General features: G+C 42.8%; 1 protein-coding gene across 8 annotated transcripts in view; it reads left to right on the top strand.

Annotated features, from left to right (window-relative positions):
• Nucleotides 1–22,551, top strand: part of RUNX1T1 (RUNX1 partner transcriptional co-repressor 1) — a 123,552-nt gene that overhangs the window by 84,441 nt on the left and 16,560 nt on the right. For all 8 annotated transcript variants that reach the window (XM_068165877.1, XM_068165879.1, XM_068165883.1 and 5 more), the window contains 5 exons: nt 426–607; nt 6,945–7,195; nt 8,800–8,885; nt 9,459–9,660; nt 17,406–17,474. In XM_068165877.1, the coding sequence (XP_068021978.1) occupies nt 426–607; nt 6,945–7,195; nt 8,800–8,885; nt 9,459–9,660; nt 17,406–17,474 (790 nt within the window). The remainder of the gene's footprint in view (nt 1–425; nt 608–6,944; nt 7,196–8,799; nt 8,886–9,458; nt 9,661–17,405; nt 17,475–22,551) is intronic.

The following is a 22,551-nucleotide window of genomic DNA, read 5'->3' as shown; positions in this document are numbered from 1 at the left end:
GATCTTCAGATCCTATAGTTTCAAAAGAAATCTGAATAGGAAATATATTTTGAAGAAGGTTTGTCACTTGTTGAAACACTGCTCCATAGAAACTCAGGGTCTGGATAGTAAGAAAAGGGATGAGGTCAGCCAGGGCAGTGCTTTTCCCCTTTCTTAAGATGTGAAACCTGGCTGTCTCACAGCAACTACAGTTTGCTTTCCCATTTTCAGTACACTTCTATCTTTCCATGCATACTTACCATAGCCATGACCTGACCTATAAGGAGGCTTCCAGCTTTCAGGAAGCTACCCACAGCAGTCCTAACTGAGGATGCTTATGTCAGATTCATCTCAAATCAGGCTTTCCTTTGATTTCTGATTTTTTGGCTTATCTCTGTTGGAACTGCTTACAAGCCACCCTCTTAACGTATGCACCATTCTTGCAGGCCAATCTGCCCCTGCTGCAGCGGGAGCTGCTGCACTGTGCAAGGCTAGCCAAGCAGAACCCAGCCCAGTACCTCGCCCAGCACGAACAGCTGCTTCTGGATGCCAGCACCACCTCACCTGTTGACTCCTCAGAGCTGCTTCTCGATGTGAACGAAAACGGGAAGAGGCGAACTCCAGACAGGTGAGCACTATGACCTTGTACACCCTGCTCACAAGTGTCCAATGGGACAAATGTGCTGAGCTCCACTAGGAAGAGGAGAGTGTAAGGGTGAGGAACTGGGATGATGTTTCCTGGTTTGCAGGTCTTGCCTTCATTACAGCTTTGCAAGAGCTGGATTGCCTTTGCGTATGTGTGTATAGAATCATAGCATAGATTGGGTTGCTAAGGGACCTTTAAAGGTCACTTTAAAAAGGTATCTACTCCAGGGACATCTTTAACTAGATCAGGTTGCTCAGAGCCCCATCCAACCTGTCTTTTGGTGTTTCCAGGGATGGGGCATCTAGCACCCCTCTAGGCAACCAATTTCAGTGTTTCACCACCCTCACTGTAAAAAATGCCTTCCCTAGTGCTAGTCAAAGTCTCCCTGCTTTAAGTTTAAAATGATTGTCCCTTGTCCAGTTGCAGGAGGCCCTGCATCTGCAGGATGGATGCATGGATATATAGATACTCCAGAGGTGTATCACAAGTGTATATAAATACATGATGTGATGATGATTCAGTCAGCAAACTCACCTGAGGACACACTGTGGTCATACTCACACAGAAGTAGCACTGTCCAGCCAGGAGTCTGCTGTATGGGGTATGGTATTTGTGTGCTGCACAAAGTGACAGGCAGCAGATCAGTTCCATATGCAAGTCCTTTGTACTTGAGATTTTGTTGGACTAAACAGTAAATATGGGGAAGTGGCTGAGGCACTCCTTGGGAAGTACAAGACAGTCTCCAGAGCGTAGTGAGGGCTTTGAGCCCTTCTGCTGTGCCATGTTTGCATGACCACCTGTCCAATATGTGTCAGAGTATTTCTTCCAAACAGAAGAAATGTTCACTGAAACCTGCTTTGTTGTAGAGCTGAGGAGAAGCCCATGCATGAGCAGTGCATGTGTGTGAAGTACAGTAGTTTTAGGGGTGTGGGCCAATTTCCTTGCTTGAATAAAGTTCTTTGTGTAGTGTTTGAAGAAAATACTCTTGTGGTTATTTGTTTTTAACTGTCTTCCCATGACAGCATTAGAAATTTTGGCTAGCATATACATTGTACCTTTGGGAGGCCCAGAGACTAGATTTTTCATGGGCTTGTTTGCCATGGATTTTGTAGTGTGGAACTTTTATAATGCTGTTCTGCCAAAAAATGCAGAGGTGCTCTTGAAACTTGGAAGTCTCTGATGGTGAGCCATCGCCTTTGGTTTCACAACTGAAGTCTCTCTAAGCCTGTGTCCAGCTGAAGGAGTCTTCAGCTTCTCTTGAGGTATTAATGCAGCTTTTGGGATGAGGGGTGGACAGTTTAACTGCTAGTGTTGTGGGTAAGACCCTGTGTTTGAATTCCTGGGATCCTAGGTGGGGGCTGTAATGTGGGGTGTCCCACTGGCTTGCATGCTCTGAGGTGACAAAGGTAACAACTGCCGGCCTCTGTAGACTGCTGCTTGAAGTTAGACTCCTTACTTTGGAGGGAGCAGCATTTCAGACAACCCCATCCTTTTTTGACTCTGAAATTCTTTGCTGCCTTGAAAGACTTGGAAAGAGACTGCCCAGCTCACCCTTTGCAGTGGTGCCTTGAGTTTAACAATATGCTGATTTTCTTCCCCCCAGTATCAAAGAACCCTGACACCGGTTCGTCACAACTGCTTCTCTTTTGACTATGATGAAAGCTTTACAGTGGAGTTCAGTGGAGTGGTCATGTGCACTCAATAGCCTTTTAACTATAGGTTTAGTGAAAAAGAATAAGATCCTGTTGGAAAGGTTCTTAAATTTACTGTATGGGAGTTCACATAGCTTTTCATTTGGATAATGTAAGTAAATCAACTACAAAAAACTGTCCTCAGAGTCAGAGCATGCCCAGACCAAGTAGTGAAACCAAATACTTGTCTGGCTTTATACTCATTATACTATTAATTATTTTAATTGTTTACAGAGAAGCAGGAGGAAACATCTGGAAATAGATAAACCTTTTGTTTAGATATGTAAGTAGTTTTCAAATGTACTAATAAAAATACAAAGGAAAATATGAGGCATCCTTCCTCTAAGGTGGGGGGATGGGGGGGGAGGGGTTTTGCTGTGATTCTGTTGCTAGAAGATGGAAAAAGTGACTAAAAGGCAACAGATGATAGCAAGCTGTGTGGTCTGGTTGACAGCACTGGAGGAAAGGGATGCCATCCAGAGAGACTTGGATAGGCTTGAGAGGTGGGCCCAAGCCAAACTCATGAAGTTCAACAGGGCCAAGTGCAAGGTCCTGCACCTGGGTTGTAACAACCCAAGCATAAATACAGTCTGGCCAAGGAGTGGCAGGAGAACAGCCTGGAGGACAGGGACTTGGAGGTGTTGGTTGATGATGAACTCCCCAGGAGCCAGCAATGGTCGCTGGTAGCGCAGCAGGCAGCTGTGTGCTGAGCTGCATCCAAAGCAGAGAGCAGCAGCACAGGGAGGGGATTCTGCCCCTCTGCTCTGTGGAGTACTGTGTCCGAATGGGGAATGGAACTGCTGGAGCAGGTCTAGAGGGAGGGCCATGGAGATGATCAGAGAACTGGAGAACCTCCCTTACAGGGACAGGATGTGAAACCTGGGGCTGTCCAGTTTGGAGAAGAGAAGGCTCTGGGGAGACCTTAGAGCAGCCTTCCAGTAGCTGAAGGGAGCTACAAGAAAGCTGGGAAGGGACTTTTTACAAGGACTTGTAATGACAGGATGAGAAGGAATGGATTGAAGCTTGAGGAGGGCAGCTTGAGACTGAAGATTAGGAAGAAATCCTTTAGAGTGAGGGTGGTGAGGCACTGGAACAGGTTGCTCAGGAAGGACATGGATGCCCCTTTCCTGCAGGTGTTCAGGACCAGGTTGGATGAGGTCAAGTGGAAGGTGTCCCCGTCCATGGGAGGGAGGTCGGAACTGGGTGATCTTTAAGGTCCCTTCCAACCTAAACCATTCTATGACTTTATGAATCTTTCCAGGGGGGACTAAATGCAGTTGGAATAATTCTGTTTGGAGATAGTAAATTGTAATTTGGAGGTTAGTAAACAGTGGTGTCTTTCTCACTTGCCAGGGGTTATAATATATATGCATATATGTAAGATATGTGTGTGTGTGTGTGTGTGTGTGTGTGTGTGTGTGTGTATATATATCTCTTACATATATGCATCTATATATATGCATACATATATATTTTTTATATATATATATATAAATATACATATATAAAACTTTTTAAAGCTATAATATAGATGTGGTTGTGTATAGATAAAGAAATAGGCACACATTTTTTCCATATTTACATTTTTCTTTCAGTCACAGGTCACTGCATCCTCTTGGTTCTAGCAGAGGCAAAGCACACCAAGGGACAGGGCAAAGGAGGTGGAATGTGTGTGTTTCACATAACCACATCCACCTTTTGATTTTTTCTTTTGTTGTTGGAGAGAATCCACATACAGCAATATTTTCTGCTCACAATTTCAGAACCTTTTGGGTTTTTTTTGCATGTGCATTTTCCAGTTCTGGTTATTTAGCTGCATATCCAAGCCTACTGTATGTGAGGTTTTATGGAGCAATCTGACAACAGAGCTTTGTGTTTTACTGAGTGTTTTCTTGGTGCATATGGTCTGACACGGATGAGCAGCCACGGTGAGATTTTGGAGTCTATTAAAGTAGCTCATTAAAAAGATCAATCTGTTTCTGTAATAACACTGGGAACCATCAGTCACTGCAAGAGAGAAAAAGTGACACCTGAGGAGACAACACATTTTAGTAATTTGTTCATGACATGTCATGAACAAAGCCTTCACTATATTTTGTTTACAACTTTTGCATTCCACTGTTGTAAAGCAAAGGAACTTGGACTAATGTGAGGTTTTATTTTGGTGAATGAGTAGCCAGTTATAAAAAAAAAATCATACCAAATACATTAACTACTGAAGACTTTTTTGCTAATTAGCCATCTTTGGGGCTTGTTGGAGAGGGCTCTATGGCATATGACCATCTCACATAGTGACTTTTGCCTACAAAGTGGACATAGGATAGCAAAAAACTGGGTTAGAATAGCTTTGATTTTGATTGAGTGGCTATGATTGCTTTGTGACTTTAAAATGTGCTGTGCTTGCTGTAACTGTGGCACACCAACAAGAAGTTCATGTTAAAGGTGCTTGGGCACAGATACCAACTCCAGTAATTCTGTTGGGTAGATCTTACTTGAAGAAGCTTCTCCTCATCTCAATACAGTGAAGGATGCTCACAGCTCTCAGAGCTATGCTCCTTGCAAGCTATGTGTAATTATGAGGCATTTACAAAGAATTTTCTTCATATGAACTGTTAGCCAGGCAATATCAATCTTTTCTGTTAGACAATACTACAAACAAAGCAAGCATTTTATTCCAACATTGGTTGGCCATCAAGACTTTGTTGGTGGAAATCCAATTATAATCAAGGCGTCTTGCATAGCATACGAACAGCTTTGCCTCCTTCTAGCAAGCTGACTTTAGTGTTCTTAGAAATTGGTGAAATGCTTTTGATCAAGTGAGGATTTCCCACTCGAGGCAGTTTTGCATGGTCATAAATTGCAGTCACTTAAAACTGAAATGATAACTTGCAAACAACTTAAAGTCTGATGAATGGGTACAGGGTAACGACTGCTGTCTATTCTATTGTCTTTAAATCATGGCTCCAAGCAAAATGACCCATAGCTGAGGGAGCCCATCTTTATCATGTTGCCACTTTTCTGAGCAACAGTGTTGATCTGGGTGCCCATCAAGGAAAATGCAACCAGCAGGAGCAAGAAAAACAAGAAAGTGTGTCAGTTAGGCTTTCTACACATTCAGTGTCAGGCATCTGGGGAAACACTGCTGTCCTGAGGGGATGAGACCCAGAGGAAGGAGAAGGACTGAAATCAGCAGCAGAGTATTAGTAAGCTGACCTCAAGGCACCTGAATGCTGTCACTCTTGGGTACCTTGTCTATTATTGCTATTTTCAATAGATTCAGCTGCAGTAAATTTGCCAGTGATTCCTGTTCTGATGAGACTTTGATACATTTGTGTATATTTTATATTCCTGCTGGCAGTTGCAAGATCTTACTTTCTGCCTCTCTTCCACTGGATGTTATCAAAGATTTGGTTTCATTCTTTCTCTCATTGACATTAAAGGAGAACCTATTGAAGGGCGACAATTAATACATTGAGTGTTTCTCCACAGACAGTCCCCTGGGGATGGTTTGTGGGGGAGGGTCTGTGAAGGGCAGTTGGTTTTAGCAGCAGACAAACATGAAAATTAGATCAAACTTACCTTCCTGACAGCAAGGAAAAATGTTGTTATTACTAGGAAGACAGATTATGCTGCCTATAAACCATGAAGGAGAGAGTTCTCTTTAAAAAAGGCTGGCATATATCAGCTGTTTAATAAAGGTTTCTGGAGGAAAAGATTCCCCTGCAGCAGTTATTCTACCCAATAAGCTTTCTGTTCAAAGCTAACATTTCATAGGTTTGGTTTGTTCCACTAGTAAAAAAGCCCCATAGTTGAGTGAAGGGAAGCTTCCCTAAAAGGAGTTGTGAATCTGTTGAAGTAATGAGTTCAGTGTGAGATGCAGGTCCACAGGCAGAGGTGCAAAGTAGAAACAGCTGATTATTAATTGAATTAATGAGTATCTATAATGTAAAAAACTGTCCCTGTCCCTGATAACACTTCCTCCTTGCCTGAACATAAATCTTCTAAGAGTAATGAGGTGGGAAATCTTGAACTTTATTGAGTACTTGAGTCTAACCACATCTCCCTACAAAATTAATGACAGTCACAGCACCTTCGACTGCAATAGCCCAGATGGTACAAGAATCTCTGAAGGAAGCATTTCTCATCATCTGGAGTCATTCTTGCCCAAAGCCTCAGTGTGACATTGATCTTGATGGGATCTCATCCTGTCACTAGGTATAGTTGAGCCTCAGTACACTGGCATTCACTACCTTAAGTCTGTAGTAGGAATTTCTCAACCCCTAGCTTCACCTATCAGTTGACTGTTTCAGCTTTGCAATTACATCTGTATCCATCCCACCAGCCCTTGGCTTCAGTGAAGGCTGCTTGCTCTGCAGCCCAGCGCTGTAAGCCCTCCATAGGAAGGCTCACCCTGCAGTGCTTCTGAAATCACAGGGAGAGCTGGGCAAGGTGAATGTGTCCATTGTGTCCTTTCAACAAACAGCGTTGTGAAATGTCCTGCAACACCACACACTTGGAGCAAAGTGAAGGAACAAACTTCAGTTCCCGAGGCCACACACGTAGGCAGGGGTGTGTGTTCCAGAGCAGCTCTGCTAAGTGACTTAAAGTTTCTTTGTTTTGTTTTTCAGAACCAAAGAAAATGGCTTTGACAGAGAGCCTTTGCACTCAGAGCATCCAAGCAAGCGGCCCTGCACTATTAGCCCAGGCCAGCGGTACAGTCCAAATAATGGCTTATCTTATCAGCCCAATGGTCTGCCTCATCCCACCCCACCTCCACCTCAGCATTATCGTTTGGATGATATGGCCATTGCCCACCACTACAGGGACTCATACAGACACCCCAATCACAGGGACCTCAGGGACAGAAACAGACCTATGGGTAAGGCATGCTGATTTTCTGCATTGTCTTTTGAGGTTTCTCTTTTCCTTGCAGTTATGTTTTGTGTTGTGAACAGGAGGGGCTTTGCTGATTAAATATCCCTGCCATTCAGGTGTAGCCTTTTTAACTCTGTGTCCCTCTAGCTGCTTCTCATGGCCCTGTTTCAGATTTGTATTTGTAAACATGGGTGGATTACCTTTACTACATTTTAAAGCAAGAGAGTCAGAAGGAGGAGAGATGTGTGCTTTCACAGCTGTGTAGATAGAATACATAGAATAGAATACATAGAATAAACCAGGTTGGAAGAGACCTTCAAGATCATCGTGTCCAACCCATCTACCAATACAACCCACCTAAACAACTAAACCATGGCACCAAGCACCCCATCAGGTCTCCTCCTGAACACCTCCAGTGATGGTGACTCCATCACCTCCCCGGGCAGCCCATTCCAATGGGCAATCACTCTCTCTGTATAGAACTTCTTCCTGACTTCCAGCTTAAACCTCCCCTGGTGCAGCCTGAGACTGTGTCCTCTTGTTCTGGTGCTGGCTGCCTGGGAGAAGAGACCAACCTCCGCCTGTCTACAACTTCCCTTCAGGTAGTCACTCAGGTATCTGTCAGGCAAGGATAGGTAGAGCCTTTTATTTTTCTTCTAAGGCCACATTTGTGACAATAACAACATTGATACAGCTTGATTTCAGCCTAGACTAGAGGAATGTTACTAGCCTGTGGAGAAGTGTTTTGTGTGTCATATCTCGAGTGCAGTACAGTGCAGTGTGGGGGTGTCTGCAGAGGATGCAGACAGCAGAAGCATCGATCGCACCCCACACAGCACATTTTGGTTCACTGGGATGCCTGATGCTTTTGGATTTGCCTAGCCTGCTTCACATCTGCACTTACTATTCTTCCTTGTTTTAAACAAATCTTCACTGGAGAGGAACATTTACAAATATTCAGCATCTGTATAGTGGAGGCTAAACAAAGAGCAAGTGTCAGTTTCTGCTGAGTGTTGATAATAAATACTGGCGTGGTTGTATCATGTTGTCAACTGCTCTGATAGATGTGCTACATTTTAACCACATGTTGTTTAAACATCTGTGAAGGGATGAACCCTTAATGATGCGCTGTTGACGTGGTAGCAATTACTGCATTTAGGGAAATAACACTGAGTTTAGGCCAGTATTTTGTTCAACTTTCTGAAGTACAGCTAGCATTCAGTGTACCAAGTTACCAAAGAATTGTCTTGCTGCCTTCTCCAAGGAGTGCAAACAAGGAATTATATGTTGGATTAAATGTTCTAGATATGCTATAATTGTATATATTCAGAGACTGGCATTCCATTTTTTGAGAGGTCATCTTGCAGCCTACAGAATTGAAGATACTAAATTCAGTAAAAAAAAATAGCATCTCGCATGTGGAAAAGTGCTAAGGAGAATTTAGAGCAAAGGTTTTAAACGTCCATTTATTTTTGTGGTGACCCTTCCTGATAATAGATCAGGTAATGTATGATGGATTTGTCTGATAGGTTCTTTTCCCCCCCCCCTTTTTCCCCATTGCCCTGAGGACTCCTAACACTGCAAATATGATGTGCTCCTTTTTGTCAGGGTTGCATGGCACACGTCAAGAAGAAATGATTGATCACAGGCTAACAGACAGAGAATGGGCAGAAGAGTGGAAACACCTTGACCACGTAAGGGCTAAATGTACTCTTCTGTATAATTGTCCCAAAGGAGCTCTGCTGAGATAGGAAATTAAAAGTTTGTCTTTTTGGAACAAATCTGAATCCTAGAACAGGTCTTGAAAGAGTTGGTGATGAAATCAGCTTCCCCCAGGTCCTGCTGTTAAGTATCTACTGCAGTATCCTAAATATTCCAGGCTGCCAAAAGAGGAATGGTTGCTGCTCTGCAAAGCCTGGATCTAGGAGAGAGTGGATTTGTTCTTTGAATTTTTTTGCCTCTTACGACATTTGTTAGGTATCACTTCCAGAGCAAATGCCTGGCCTCTGTGGGGCTGCAGCCTGTTCAGTCTTTTCCTCCTTTTCCCCAGAAATCTGTCTCTGTAGAGTTCAGGATCACCAGTGAAACAGGCAGGGATTGTCGTTCTTCAGACAAGACTGGACATTTTCAGCTGCATCTGAGACAGCAGGGAGACTCCTTCCTTATTAAAGCATTACTCAGCGCATGAATGTTTTCTTGGGTGTTCTGTCAGTTAATGAATAAAATGTTCTGTGTTGTTTCTCTGCCCCACCCACTGCTGTGAGTAGCTGTTAAACTGCATAATGGACATGGTGGAAAAAACGAGGCGGTCTCTCACTGTCCTACGGCGATGTCAAGAAGCAGACCGAGAGGAGCTCAATTACTGGATACGGCGGTACAGTGATGCAGAGGATTTAAAAAAAGGTGGTAACAGCAGCAGTAGTCATTCCAGACAGCAGAGCCCAGTGAATCCAGATCCAGTTACATTAGGTACAGTATCCTCATTCAAATTGTTTACCTCTCCTCATTCATCTCAGCCGAGTGTTTGTTCTTCTGATTCTTCTTCCGTGATAGCAGTGGCATACTCTTTGTTGACAACTGAATGGAATAGAACTCTTGTCCCCTAATAGTCTTGTTTATATGTGCAGTGACTTGGGGTTTGGGCTGATTTGGTAGTTTGGTAAGTTGCTTTCCATTCATCAGTGTCTACAAGTAGTGTGATGGAAGGACAGACTGTCATGTAGGGATGGCAGAGCACTGATTGTGCACTGACTCCCCATCCCTTCCATCTCTCTCCCTTGCCTGCTTGATGAAGGAAACACAGGGGGTTTCCTGGATTGCATAGCACTGTGAAGCCAAGGGCTTTCACCTTCTTGGATCAAATAACCTCATCTAAAGAAATGAAGAGAAATAGAAAGAAAGAGCATTATTTATATGGAAATATAAAGTACTTAGCTGTACTTGGTTTCTATATAAGAAAGAAACAATGTCTGGGATGCCCACAGCCATGCTCACGTGATCCTCCTAGGTCTGTGTCCAGTGCTGCAGCCTACACAGGTGTGTCTGAGCTAGTTTGGATGCTGTTCACTGTGTAAATAGAGCCACTCAGGGTTTGGCTAAAGCTGCAGAGCCACTTATGAGGAGCAGATCAATCAAGTGGACTTCTACCCCCTTCACACTCGTGTGATACCTCACACAACTACTCTAAGACAACTCAACTGTGTCAAAACAAGCTTTTAATTTGTGGGCTTTTTGTGATTTATTGATGTGCTGGTCTGTTTCTACCCTAACCCCCCACTTCTATGGCAGGCATGATAAAGGAACACATCTCAGTGATGCTTTTTTATTGTTCTCTGCTCTTTTGAAGAGAACAGCAAACTATGATTGCTTGTCTAATATTTACCTTTAATAAAAGAAATTGTCCATATCAAATACCATCTACTCAAAATCACCAGAAACTGTGCTCATCAGTAGAACTGCATGTGTGTGTTATTTTGCAGCTGTGTTAATTAAAACCTGTGTTTTCCTTTTCTCCTTAAGAATAACTTACTAAATCTAAAACTCATTTAATTGCAAATAGAAAAACAGGAAACCAAATCCAATACCCTCTTCATCTTCCTCTTGGTAAATCTCTAGAGTTATCACTGTAATGTTTAGTGCCTCTTCATAACAAACAAACCTTTTGTGTGTCTGTGTGTGTGTGAGAAAAGATCTGAGCCAATAGCTCTACAAATGATCTTTAGTCATTGAAAAGAAGGGTTATGGAAATGCTGTTCCCAACTTCATTAATAAAAGTCTAGTCCCCAGAGGGACTCCTCAGGAAGGAGCATTGCTTGTAACTAAGAGTGTTAAATGTAGACTCATAAATAGGCCATCTGAAACATTGATCCCATCTGCAGCTTCCCCAATACCACGTTTGAGGAAGCCCCTGGATCAAAGGTGGTGTCAGCCTTATGTAGTAAAGCTGTGATGCAAAGAGAACCAGGCCATGGTGCTTGCATGTATAGGTAAAGAAACAAAGAATCCTGAAAGGAAATTAAGGTTTTGTAATTACCCCAAAGAAAGTGGAACTCAAGACATTCATCAAAACTTTATAGAGGTAACAGTATAATCCCAGAACAATAATAACCAGAACAGCAGCAACAGAAGATAAAATGAAGATACAACATGCAATTAGATCCTATTTGACTTGTGTCTGTGTTAAGATGAATTATTGGAAACAGCAAAGTCTGATTGCTTAAAAAGATGTTAGGTGGCATAGGCATAGGCATTGGAAGCACCAGTCACCTCTGCAGTATCATGGGTATGAGCTGGTTGGAGGCAGACTATTGCAATTCAAACTTGTCCATTTTGGTTATTCGCCTTTGAAACCTGCTTCTGAGATTCATGGATATGAAATTGGGGTTGCTTCAGTGATCCAGCACCCACATCAATCATAAATATTTATGTCTGACATGTAAGGCAGAAAATACTTACTCTGGAGTCTATGAAAAGGTAATCCTCATATTTCCTCAAATCTGGTAGCAATCTAGTTAACCAAAATGAACACTGGTACCATGCAGAGGTGTAATAAAATGGAACAGTGTCTGTGAGTCTTGAGATGCTCTTTTGTTCAGGGCTTTGCATCTTAGTTTTGAAATTAAAACAAGGGGGTGTGAAGTTCCTCCAGTATTTTAAATGAAATACCACAAGATGTAAATAATGTTCAGGGATTCCAAATGTCCTCTTTGTACCTCTTTTGTTTTTTTTTTAAATCAAGGCAATCCACCTTTTAAATCCACCTTTTAAATACACCCTTTAAATCCACCTTGTCATCTCCACTAGCAAGAGGGGCAAAAAATGGGGCCCCTATGGCTACTGGGTCAAGGGGTGGACTGGATGATCTTTGAGGTCTCTTCCAACCAGATATGTGCTGTGATTCTGTGCCTTTGTTTCTTGTTCTTTATGATTAAAACACCACTGAAGTGATAAGTTCTCACTATAAGCATCATGCCACAGTCTGCATGGATAGCTCTCACTGGAAAGCTCTGAGCTGAAATTCAGCACAGGTACTTTGAGTCCAAAGCAAACTGAAAGAAAATTCAGGTTGTCATTTTGAGCCAGTCAGGCTTTTTTTTTCCCCCCTCTTTCCTGCCAAAGATTTTTGTTCTTCTTTTAAATTCACATCCTTGTAAATCATGTTGAGCATGACAGTATCTGATCAATACTTCTCTGTTGATATTTTTAATTAAGAAATCAAATTAAATATTTGATCATTTGTTTTAACGCAGTGTAATCCAATACATGCATTAGCCAGCTACAGCAGCTTACAAGCTTTCATTATTCTCTGAGAGTGTGAAAGGTAAGATGAGTCCATTCTTCTCAGTCTGAATAATACATGTTTATGAAAGTCTAAAAATGACTCAGACTTTATATATATTCACTTGATGAACTGTGATGGTCTATGAAGTGAATAATACATCATCTGACTCCTCCATTTCTGCTGAAGAATTTCAGTACTACACACTGCAGCAGGACTGCAGCTCTCATCCTAATAGTGAATAATTGCACATATCAGACATTGTATACTGAAATACACAGCCACATAAATTAAAGATGAGGGTTCCTCAACATTGTGGGTTATAAACAAGATCTATAACCTTATTGAATGCAGCTGTGGCTCTAGATAAGTGGTGCAGGCACACATCAGAAGGTCTGCAGTGATGCTGATGTTTTGTGTCTGTTGAATTTATCTGAATGGAAATCTTACAAAACAGGGTTTGAAATCTCCCAGCTGAAGAGTGCCAATACCTGCAGGACTTGCCCCAGGAAGGCAGGATTCTCAGAAGTGTGTGAATGTGTCAAAAACACATAGGTTAGCCATTGCTTCAGACATTTGGAAATGTTAACCCCTTCAGAGCTAGTTTATTTTTTGTCAAAGGTTGTTCACCCTAATCCTTAGAGTGTTGGCCATGACATTCCCACCAGAGCCTCACTATTCATGCTGCCATTATTCTTCTACAGCCACCTGAAAGGAGATCGTAATGAGGTGGGGGCTGGTCTCTACTCCCAATTAACTAGTGATAAGATGTGAGGAAATGGCCTTGAGTTGCACCAGGGCAGGTTTAGATTGGATATTAGGAAAATGTCTTTACTGCAAGAGTGGTCAGGCATTGGTATAGGCTCCCCAGGGAAGCAGTGGAGTTGCCATCCCTGGAGGTGTTAAAATAACATGTAGACATGGCACCTGGGGACACGGTTTAGTGGGTGTGGTGGTGGTGAGTTGGTAGTTGGACTCAATGATATTAAAGGCCTCTTCCAACTGAAACAATTCTATGATGATCAAATCTTACCTGTGCTGTTTGCAGATCATCAGCATTGTTGTGATATGCATTCTCAACATGGGATAATTTATAGCTTGCAATTCTAGAGTGTAAAGCCTCTCTAATGCTTGTCACTGGTGCTGTTAAGTATTGTTCTGAATCCCCTGCCTGCATGGGAGGGTTGTGCTGCGTTGTGGTGTGCTGCATTGGATGCTGCTAGACTGGGCTGCAGTGGCAGAAGCATTGCATGTTTGGGTGTTCAGTGTTTGGGTTTGACTTCATTCTTGGTTGAGGTTGGTGGTTTTCCTTTTCTTACTCTCTTCAAATGAGAACACTACCATGGTTTTAACACAATTCACCTAAAGGTTCTGATGACCATGAGCCAGCAACATGCCCTTGTGGCCAAGAAGGTCAGTGGCATCCTGGGATACAGTTAGTAGGTTGAGAGAGGTTCTCCTCCCCCTCTGCTCTCCCCTGGGGAAGCCATGTGGGAAATATTGTGTTCAGTTGTGGGTGCCTCTGTTCAAGAAGGAGCTCAGGGAACTGCTTGAAAGAGTCCAGTGCAGAGTCACAAAGGTGGTGAAGGGACTGGAACATCTCCCTTGTGAGCAAGGGCTGAGGGAGCTGGAGTTCTTTACCTTGGAGGAGCCTGAGGGGTCACCTCATTTATGTTTATAAAGATGTGCAGGGCAGTGTCAGGAGGATGGAGCCAGGCTCTGCTCAGTGATGTCCAATGATAGGACCAAGGGGCAGTGGGTGCAAGCTGGAGCAGAGAAGGTTCCATGGGAACATAAGGAAAATCTTTTTCACTGTGAGGGTGACAGAGCCCTGGAGCAGGCTGCCCAGAGAGGTTGTGGAGTCTCCTTCTCTGGAGACATTCAAAACCTGCCTGGATGCATTCCTGTGTGACCTCCTCTAGGTGATCCTGCTCTGGCAGGGGCCTTGGACTGGATGATATTTTGAGTTCCCTACCAATCCCTAGCATTCTGTGACAGTGATATAAGACATCCTCTGGCCATGTCCTGTAGTTTAGCTCTGAAAAGAAGATTGTTTGCATGGACTCATCACTGCTGACTAAATAATAGCCATGTTGGTAATATTTTTCTTGCTTGGAAAATATGGTTTTTATTGTCTTCATAAGTGCTTCTTGTCTTTTTTTATGTGCATGAGTCCAAACTATGGGAAAGACTCTCATAAGCTCTTGATTTAATTCTTCTTGCAGAGGATCTCATTCCTCGTGTAAAGAATTTGTGGTTGGAATAAGAGCTTGATTGATGTTTATGTTTTGGAAATCTTAACAATTAGCTGGCAATCTGGTCATTTATGTCATCAAATTCCTTTTTTGGAAAGTCATGCTTACCAAAAAAATCAGCTCCCCAACTCTTTGGTTTTAATTGTGAGTAACATGCTAAAGGGCTTAAATCAAGGCTATGATCTCCTTGGAGCAGATACAGTACCTTTAATAGGAGATAAAACTCAGTACAAGCCATGAACGCAACAAACCCCTTGTCTGCCACATTTGGAATCTGGTTGGGTCTGTTGCTGCAGGTATTGTAGGAAATGCAAATGAGAGTGTTTGGATGTTTTGCCTTCAGTTTTCCTGAGCTCTCAAGCAATGTTTTCTGCTGCCACCTCTGTCCCTGACAGAACTGGCACCATGCCTGGAAGTCTAAAAGCCTCCAAGGGATGTGTGTCATCTCTAGAATCACACAAGCCAAGTGGTACTGAGAATTTTCCCATTTTCAGCATCAGGTCTGAAGTCCTCAATCAAGTCAATTAAGCCAGAGTAAATAGCTGTTTTGCAGAATCTTGCACACACCCACCCATCATTTGATGCTCTAACGGTGTGAAGTTCTGCCTGCAAAAATCCATTTTACTTCCATCCCATGCTCCAGTGACAAACAGAAGAGCTGGGGAAATCCACTCAGCTGCTTGTCAGATGGGAAGATTCGATCTGCCCCATCGGTGTATGCAGATTCATCTGCTAGGAGCTGCATCTGTGGAGCAGTGCACAGGGATTGGGATTCCCTGCCCTCTGTGTAGCTGACACAGACCCTGGCATTTCCATCTTTGTTAGCTGTCTGTAATATTAAATGGCATCTTTTAAAATGTGTTTAAGGTTCTGTAGGCTACTGCATGTAAACAGTACTGCATGGATATGTATGGTGGTGTGGAAAAAAGATTTGCAATACTAGTGATTAAACTCTTTTCTTAAAAATGCTACATTTTGACCAAGTTAGAATCATAGAATTGTTTGAGTTGGATGATACCTCAAGGATCATTTAGTTCCAACTCCCCTGCCATGGGCAGGGACACCTCACACTACAGCAGGTTGCTCACAGCCACATCCAGCCTGGCTGCAAAAACCTCCAGGTATGAGGCTTCCACCACCTCCCTGGGCAACCTGTGCCAGTCTCTCACCACCCTCATGGGGAACAACTTCTTCCTAACATCCAATCTGAATCTACCCATTCCTAGCTTTGTTCCATTCCTCCCAGTCCTATCACTCCCTGAAACCCTCAGAAGTCCCTCCCCAGCTTTCTTGTAGCCCCCTTCAGATACCGGAAGGCCACAATTAGATCTCCTCAGAGCCTTCTCTTCTCCAGACTGAACAACCCCAACTCCCTCAGTCTGTCCTCATAGGAGAGGAGCTCCAGCCCTCTGCTCATCCTCCTGGCCCTTCTCTGGACACCTTCCAGCACCTCCAGATCCTTCCTCTGCTAGGGGCTCCCGAACTGGACACAGTAAGTTAGTGAAGAACAGCTTTTAGATACCCCCAAAAACCCCCATAAATTACATATCTGATAAAAACTGGTACTTAAAGAAGAGCATAGGTACTCTTGCTACACTTCAAACATCAAACAGAATGTGTAATTCCTAGCAGCATCTCTAAAAAGATGCAAACCTTATCTCCAGTGTAATAAATCAAGTTATCTTATTTTGACAATTGAATTCTACCACAGAGGCCATAGGAATTGTAGCAATGAGCAGTACAGGTTTGATTTTTTGTTTTATTTTTCCTCTACCACTTTGACAAATAGTTAATCACTTTTAAAATTGCATTTGAAGAGGGCAGCTTGTCATCAGCTGAGAACCTGTATGCTAAATTTCAGGCCAAAGTGAATTTTCTTTCTGTACCGTCTGATCTTGCGTCTTTGAAGTCCGTGTGGAAGGGATCTTGGTGATTTCAGAGCTCTTGCACTCAGGCCCAGGGGTTAAAGCCTTTAAAAAACAGAGAAGAGGGGGAAAGAGCTGTCAAAATCTGATTAAAATATATGGGTGAGTTACAAGCTTCAGCTCCAGTGAAGTTGTTAGGCAGCATATGTTTTTAGGGCACTTACCCTAAAGGTTCTGGTTTTCAAACTCATGCAGCCATAGTTGCCAACATGGGCTCAGATGTAGGAAAACACAGCTCTGAACATGGAGGAACACCCCTTCCTTTTTCTTTGGACAGCTTATTTGATCACTGCCATGACATCTTGGCTTTTATCTCTGCTCGTCAGTAGCCATTCTGTTTTCAGAGAGCAGAAGTGCCAAACTGGACTCTTGCCCTCTTTCTTCTTCCTTTTCATAAACGTAATAACAAAAGATGAAGCACATCACTCCCTCAGTTGGTCTCCAACCAACCTTAAACCAACCTTAAAAGCGTGGAAACTGTCACAGAGAGTTGAGTTGTAAAGTAAAAATAAATCAAACTCCTCTGATCTTGGCTTAAGATGAGGCATTAGAATCCTAAACGCTGCTCTGGCTTGGGTGACATTTGTGAGCCGTGGCTGTGGCATCTGTTTTATTTTGAGCAAAGAAAAACTTCACATGATTTTCTTTGTCTGAGTGATAAGTAAAGGGAAAAGGTATTTCTCTAATCCTTGTTCTCAACAAGCCAGCATTGCTTATGATGCTTTCTTTTTCTCTCCACACCCCCTCCTCCTGCAGAATCGCATCGGGAATTCCTTCACAGGCCTGCGTCTGGATATGTGCCAGAGGAGATCTGGAAGAAAGCTGGTAAGAACTGTTCAAAAACACCGGCTTAGTCTTCTGGCAGCTGTATGCAGTTGTTAATGCACTGACATGAGGAATGAAAAACAACAACAACAACAACCAAAAACCCACCAAAACAAAAACAAAACCCCAAACAACAACAACAGAAAAGAACAAAAGGGCTTACTAGGAACAAGAAGAAATTGTGTTTAATTTAAGCTGCAACTGCACTTTAATGTTAAACTGCAACTGATCAGGACATGAAGTAATCTTTTTAATAGAAGCATCTGCTGCTATAGTTAGGGGGATATCAGTACTTCCATTAAGGGATCTCTCTTCAGGGGTCATAATGGTTTCAGGCTGAAATGTGATATGCTTAAAGTTTCGGTCTGTTAGCAATTTAAAAGCAACCAAGTTTGTGTGGGATTTGTACTTTTTTTTTGGTTTGGCTGGGTTTTTATGTTAGCATCAGGGTTCTTGCCTACCTAAGGTAAGAATTCCCAGAGGAAGGAAGAAAACCCGAGTTTATCTGTTAAAACAAAACCTTCAGCTATGCCAGGTAACCATTCCTAATTTAAAAAAGCTCTTGTGCCTGTCAGCCCCCAGTGAAGTTTGTGTTCATAGAGCTGCAAAGTTTCAATGAGGTAAGCAAGATCACGTCCCTGCAGCTGCTCTGGATGGTTGCACAGCCATTGACAGCAACGTGGTTGTGCAGAGGTTTCATCAACACTTTGAAACTCTGCCTGAGCACAGGAGTTTCCTGGCAAGGATCCCATTGCTGTGCTGGAGCTGAATCTTTGCTCTTTTGACACTGATATCAGAGCTTCCTTGTTTTCAGAGGGGCCGGGAGGTAGCTCTTGAACTCCAGTGAGGTAGTGGAGCTTCTATATACCCACTCAAGCACCACCTCTACCTCTTTTGAACACCTGTATCATCAGGAAGTCTACAGCAGATGTCTGAGCAGGAGTTAATGATTAAATAGCAAATATGCAGCAATTTTGATGCTTTCTGGTCAAACAGCCTGTAAGTGCTTGCTGCTTTAGGGTGTTCTGTAATGATGCCACACTGGCAGGTCATCGCATCAGCAGAAGGCTGCAGGTTTTGTGTGATGGGAGTTTGTCATCTAAAACTGAAACATTTGCTAATATGCTAATTAATATTTGGGGAAATAATTGCATTTTCTATGAAAAATGAACAATCTACATATTTTTCTTTTGGCCTAGGAAAGTGTAGCCAATCTCCAGAAGTAGTTTTCTAGATTGTTTTGCCTTATTTATGTTACCAACTTATGTGAAAAGATAAGTAAAGCAGAGGCACTATCAGGAGCTCTCCCTAAGAGGTGCACTATTGAATTTCAAGAACTTTATTCCTCTTGCAGAATCTAGGTTTGATGTTGTGGTGGGTTGAAATTTCCCCCCCAACACTAACTACTCAGGTGGAAGCAAATGAAAGCTGTTTTTACAATCTACAATGTTTTGCAATCTACAATGGAATGCAATGAAGATGTACAAAATATACAGGGGTTACAAGAGTGACAGATATTTATGATTAACAAACAGCACAAGAACCCCCTGGTCAAAGACCAGGGGAAGCTACTAGCTTCTCCTTTTCTGTGTCCCCCCTATTTCCCTGTCCGAAGAAGGGAGAAAGGAGCAGTGAAAGTTGCTGTTAGACTTAACCAAAACAATGCAGCCAAAGTCAAGCAAGAAGCAAATTAGTATCTCTCCAAAGTGAAGAAGCCAGAAGAGAAAAAGAATTGTTTTGGTACAACCAGTCTTAGGGTATTTATCTCTCCAATGAGGTTGTTTAGAATGATCTCTATTTTCCTTTTGACACCCAATAGTGATTTGTTTACACTTCACTACTTCTCTGCTCAAGATCTGTGAAAAATTTTAAAGGCACAGCCTAAAACACCCACAGATGTCATTTGGCATATCAGGCCATTTATGACTTGTGGATTGCAGCACAATAAAATGAAATTAAACAAGTTTCTTTCCAAGCTAGCCCTACAAGGTTAATGGAAACTTTTGGCTTGAGTTAGAACACTGGACATGCATTCACGCTGCATACATCCACAGATGGTAGAGTACAGGAGCCTGACATGTCCTCTTGTGAACATGTATTTCATCAACCCCTTGGAAACAAAGTTTTTCCTTTGGTCTTTTTTCCAAGCTCTGTTTTCAAGTCGACGTGCGTTGAAATCAGATTGTTTGTATTAACTAAGCATGCCTGTGAACGGGAGAATAGAAACCCTCTGATGCTCTGGGGGACACGGATCCCTGTCTGTTACCAAGGCAAACATCAGAAATCATACTGCTTGTCATAAATCACAGGCCTTCATTTTCAGGAGGGTGCACCGAAGGTGGAGGTCTCCACAATTCCATAATCCTTTCAAGGCAGTACAAACCAAATTCTTCTCTGTAAGAATTGGTCTGTAGTGCCTTTTGAGATCATAGAAGCATAGAGTAGTCCAGGCCGGAAGCGGCCTCCAAAGCTCATCCAGTCCAACCTCCCTGCAGCCAACAGAGACATCATCAACTAGATCAGGTTGCCCAGGGCCTTGTTGAGCCTCACTTTGAATATCTCCAGGGATGGAGCCTCAACCATCTCCCTGAGCAACCTGTTCCAGTGTTTCACCACCCTCCTAACATCCAATCTAAATCTGCTGTTGTCTAGTTTGAAGCCATTGCCCCTCATCCTGTCACTGCAGGTCTTTGTAAACAGTCTCTCTACATCCTTCCTGTAGCCTCCTTCAGGTACTGGGGAAAGTGGCTGTTAGGTCTCCCCAGAGCCTCCTCTTCTCCAGGCTGAACACCCCCAGCTCCATCAGCCTGTCCTCATAGCAGAGGTGCTCCAACCCCCTGATAGTTTTTGTGGCCTTTCTATGGATCCTCTCCATCAGGTCTGGGTCCTTCCTATATTGAAGACCTGTACACAGTACTCCAGGTGAGGTCTCACCAGAGCAAAGAAAGAGATGCTCCTGGCTGGACTGCAACTGCCACTCAAGAAGGCTACAGATCTCTCACAAGTAATTGCAGATGGCTCAGTGTGGATATCTTGGTATTTCAGATGTGTATAAAGACTAATTTGTGCACAGCTGAATTGAGTATAGAAGTCTGATTGGGATGCTGAATCTCTTGAACTGAAAATGTAGCCTAAAATCAGTCAATAAGCAACTTCAAAAGCATGTGAAAAAGAGAATCACTTTTTTATTCTGGAGGCTTGAGAGACTCCAAAGCACTTCTTGAAATATACCCCATTTAGTGTGTATTTCTGTGATTATTGGAGAAAAACGAGTCATTAGTGCACTGGTTTGCCTCACTGAATTCCAGATACATAGATGAAGAGTCCAGGCCAAGTTCTTTGTGTCCTTCAGGAGTTAAGAGAGAGGCAGACATGTGAAGAGGATCAGTCAGGTAGTAGATTGTTTCACTCACTCCCTGGAGATACCTGTTTCTCTGTATTTTAAATACTGAGGGGATCCCAGACCCACTGCGGCCTGCTGCCTTGGCTTCTTTCTGCATCATGAGGAAAGTTGTCTTCCAGCCATCCCCTATCACTTAGCAAGGCCTACTGTTCATGGCAGCCCGAGTGGAAGCACAGGAGTTACCAAACAGGCATGGAATGACCATACCTTATCATACAAAGGCAATACAGCCCCTGCACATTTTCCAGGGTAGTCCTGAGAAAGAGACTGAAGCTGAGATAACTCATGTCACCAGATGCTGGTGACCTCCTTTGCCGGGATTAGCCTAACAGTGAGGTGATTCAAAATGTGATGGCACAGAAATGTGCCCCTGCTGCCACCTTTCCTTCCTCATTCTGTGGACTGGGTGTGCACACGATCTGAGGGAGGTCACCAGGAGCTGGGTTACGTAGAGCAGTGAATGATGAGTTGAGTTCCTCTCCTGAGTCAGCTCCAAGGACCTCTGATCATGCTGAGTAATGCCTGTTCCACGCAGGCTGTTAGCTCCCTGGAGCTTCTCTCCAGTTAGTGCTATTCAAAGGGAATGAAGATTTCAATTGTGTTCCTAAATGACAGAGTGGATTGCTGCCAAGAATGCTCAGCATTAGTTGGAAAGTGAAGGATGCAGTCATGTGCTCCTTAGATACTTAGGTTTAAAAACTTTCAGATTTATGTTTTCTGATAATGAAAATGCAGGAGGAGTGCTGGTATCATTCTTGACCTTCACAGCTCAGCGTTGTCAAGGTGAATAAAATCTCCTTCACTGTCACCCATAACTTTTCCTGTTATCTGAAACTATGAAGCCTGCATTCTGTGTCTATAAAATACCTGTAGGTAGTGGAAACATTGAGTTTTTAAGAAATGCAGAAATTCAGTGATATTGTGTCCAGTTGATTTGGGTGTTCATGAGTTCAGAATGTAGTGAAATGTGGTGCATTGCAACCAAAACCCATCAAAGATTTTAACTAATTATTCTCACACTTAGTATGGCACAACAGAAATTTTGTTCTCACAGAGAATGGAATGGAATGGAATGGAATGGAATGGAATGGAATGGAATGGAATGGAATGGAATGGAATGGAATGGAATGGAATGGAATATAGAATAGAATAGAATAGAATAGAATAGAATAGAATAGAATAGAATAGACCAGACCAGGTTGGAAGAGACCTTCAAGATCATCATGTCCAACCTATCATCCAACACTACCTAATCAACTAAACCATGCAACCAAGCACCCCATCAAGTCTCCTCCTGAACACCTCCAATGATGGTGACTCCACCACCTCTCCAGGCAGCCCATTCCAATGGGCAATCACTCTCTCTGTATAGAACTTCTTCCTAACATCCAGCCTAAACCTCGAAGTCCTAAATACCAAATTTATGTATTTTATAATACATAAATGTGGTTTATAATAGATAAATACATAGTTTATGCCAATTAAAAAGTATGAGCCATGCATATGGCCCTGTAAGCACCTTTTAGCACCTTAACGTTCTCAGAAGCTTTGTGCAAAACTTACGCAATGCAGAGGTTAGAACAGAAGGATCAGTTTCTATATTTGGACTGAAAAAAAGTAGTTTTATGTAGGTTAAAAACCTGACAAAATCAGAAGCCTCCGTAAAATCTTGGG

The sequence above is a fragment of the Melanerpes formicivorus genome, unplaced genomic scaffold (genome assembly GCF_026170545.1).
Source record: "Melanerpes formicivorus ecotype bairdi unplaced genomic scaffold, bMelFor1.0.p_v2 SCAF_94, whole genome shotgun sequence".
In the NCBI taxonomy this organism is placed as follows: domain Eukaryota; kingdom Metazoa; phylum Chordata; class Aves; order Piciformes; family Picidae; genus Melanerpes; species Melanerpes formicivorus.
Note: the sequence above shows the minus strand (reverse complement) of the source record. Positions and strands in the feature narration are given on the sequence as shown.